At 32.7% G+C, this 2,796-nt stretch overlaps 1 protein-coding gene across 1 annotated transcript; it reads left to right on the top strand.

Annotated features, from left to right (window-relative positions):
• Positions 1–306: 306 nt before the first annotated feature.
• On the top strand, positions 307–1,268 carry LOC114731273 (vignain-like). Its single transcript, XM_028918417.1, has 3 exons — positions 307–433; positions 519–751; positions 1,137–1,268. Exons 1-3 carry the CDS (start codon positions 307–309, stop codon positions 1,266–1,268), a joined length of 492 nt encoding a protein of 163 aa, XP_028774250.1.
• The last annotated feature ends 1,528 nt before the right edge of the window (positions 1,269–2,796 follow it).

Below are 2,796 nucleotides of genomic sequence, written 5' to 3' on the forward strand. Positions count from 1 at the left end.
CAATATTAGTGAAATTCCACACAAGAAAAGCAACTTGAACTAATAGAAGCTAGAATATGAAAAAAAGAATGAAAATCCTGATAATTATACATACTAGCTCAAGTAGCGTTCTTCATCGTGCATGCACTTCTTTGTTGATTTGCTATCACTGTGGAGAAGAATTGCTTGTATGTCATTTTTCTTCTCTTAAAAGCCAAGTTGACCTGAGCACAATACATATATAGTTTATACTTTTACATTATTGATATAAGTCATAAAAACCTATTGCAACTCAGAATAGATGTTTGCTGGGCATTTAATAACGAAATGCGAGGCAATCCCGCGAAGAAAATGATGGAATTAGATGACATATCATGTCCGGATGCTCCCTCTGCCATTGACTGGGGGACGAGAGGAGCTGTTTCTGAAGTTAAAGACCAAGGCCTAGATTGTGGTAAGTTTAAATTGGTAATGTTAGTTTTTATTATATGCAACTTAATTCTAGCATATAATACAAAAAATTAGTTTCATTTTTCTAGGTGCTTGTTGGGCTTTCGCTGCTGTTGGAGCCATAGAAGGAATCCACCAAATATCTTCACAGTCGCTTCTGGATCTTTCTGCGCAGCAGTTAGTATCTTGTGATGAGACCTGCAATGGCTGCGATGGAAGGTGCTTTATTAGAGCATTTAAGTATGTCATAAAGAACGGTGGCATTGCATTAGAGAGTGATTATCCTTACACCGCAGAAGACGGTCCTTGCTATTCCTCAATGGTAGTGCTTAATTAGACTAACTGGGTAACTGGGTACATGAACACATGTATATTTTCAGGATCTTATTTTATTTTTATTTTTTTTCCTGGGAAAAAAAATAAAAATAAAATAAGATCCTGAAAATATACATGTGTTCATGTACCCAGTTACCCAGTTAGTCTAATTAAGCACTACCATTGGAAAAAAAATGCATCACAATCGATGACTGTCATAGCTGGTTTATGGAGCCGATAGTGCCCTTCGATGTCTGGTTGCTAAGCAACCAGTGTGCGTCTCAATTTATGCTGGAAAAGAATTTCAAGAGTATACAAATGTAATTCTTTTTCATTGACCCACTTTACCATAGAACACATTTGAAAACTTGTTTTCTTATTTTTGTTGGCAGGGAATCTTTAGAGGAGATGAATGCAGAGGGTTCAGAAAACCTAATCATGATATGCTAGCGGTTGGATACGGTTCAACTGAAGATGGAATAGACTACTGGATAATCAAAAATTCATGGGGAATAGACTACTAGATAATCAAAAATTCATGGGGACCCCAGTGGGGACTCAATGGCTACATCCTAGTTAAACGAAATTCTGGTATTCCCGGAGGAGTTTGCAGCATGAATTACATCGGGGGTTATCCCATCAAAAGACATTGATGTACTGGTTTATATTAGCAGAGAAAACAAAGTTAGCAAACATATATATGAATTTTCCTCCACAATGGACGTTCAAAATTTGTCATGGATGCTCTTGTTAAGCACGGTTGTTCCTTGCCAGTAAAACTGGCATTAGCGTTGTGTGGTCATGCATATTGACAGCTTGCATACTTACAAATAGGCTCCAGTAGGTCCCCCTCAGATGTCATTTTCTCATGGCTATGTGGAGGGACACGTTAATTGCAGATTTAGCTTGCTGATTTTGTCAATATAATTACTTCATATATGCTCATTCCTCCTATAATGATAATAATAATAGATAAATTATTATATACTATCCTGATCCTTAATATAAGAGCTAGTTGATTAATTTGATTAGATTAAAGAAGTTTGTTAAGTTAGTTATTTATATTAAATATGTGTTATATTTTCTAAAATACTCTTCCTAATCATGTATATTAGCTAAAACTATCATTCGATAGAGTATTTAACATGTACAACTACTATAATGACTATTTTGAAGAAAAAAAAGGATAAATATGAGCGAGATAAGGTGGATTAAGTTCTTATATTTAAGACTAATTAAAAGTTTAATAAACTCTTATATTAAGGATTGGAGGTAATATAAGCTTTAGAAATTAAAGTCATCGTCATCAACAAAACCCGAACTTTCATATATTCTATATTACTTCGCCGTCATATGATGCTTCATGTTAATGGGGACAACCAATATTGTTATGATCGACATAACAAAATCTATTTTCATTGGAGTGCATAAAAAATAAATATTAAGACAATTAAAGGTGAGTATTAAAAAAATTAAGAATGAGTTTTGAAGAAATGAACTCTATAATTGACACTAAAATCAAAGTGAAGTATTATAAAAATAAATAAATACTAGAAAAATTAAAAGTTAATATTATTGTTGGTCCTTGCTATTTGATTGAATTTTGGACTTTAGTTTCTACAGTTTTAAGTCATGGTTTTTCATTCCCATAGTTTCATAAATACTTGGTTTGAGTTAATATCACAAAGTATAGGAATCAAATCTCAAGCTTTGTACTTAAAGGAAATAAAATCAAAATTCATATGATTCCTATACTTTTAATAAGTTTTGATTTTGGTTCTTATATTTTTAATAAATTCATGTTGTGATCTTCATATTTAGCTGCGTAAACTCAGACCATATCCTTATAAAGTTATAGTGACTAAAAAAATATGATTTTAAATTACAGAAACTAAAATTAAAAATTCTATGAAAACTAACAATTTGACCAAAAAATTAGTGAGGGCTGACGCTAGGGATGATGATTTTGAAAGTGTTGATACTAGTGTAGAGAGGCAATTTTGTACACTCGAAAAATTTATTTCCTACTAAGGACCTAACCCCCCCCCCTTT

This window comes from Neltuma alba, unplaced genomic scaffold (genome assembly GCF_004799145.2).
Source record: "Neltuma alba isolate B1F8T4 unplaced genomic scaffold, ASM479914v2 tig00012817_pilon, whole genome shotgun sequence".
NCBI lineage: Eukaryota > Viridiplantae > Streptophyta > Magnoliopsida > Fabales > Fabaceae > Neltuma > Neltuma alba.

Bases quoted from the DNA above. Each gene is read 5' to 3' on its own strand.
- LOC114731273 (XM_028918417.1), top strand. From the start codon at position 307: ATGCGAGGCAATCCCGCGAAGAAAATGATGGAATTAGATGACATATCA. The intron at 434-518 runs GTAAGTTTAAAT...TCATTTTTCTAG, and splicing joins AGACCAAGGCCTAGATTGTG to GTGCTTGTTGGGCTTTCGCT. The intron at 752-1,136 runs GTAGTGCTTAAT...TTTTGTTGGCAG, and splicing joins GTCCTTGCTATTCCTCAATG to GGAATCTTTAGAGGAGATGA.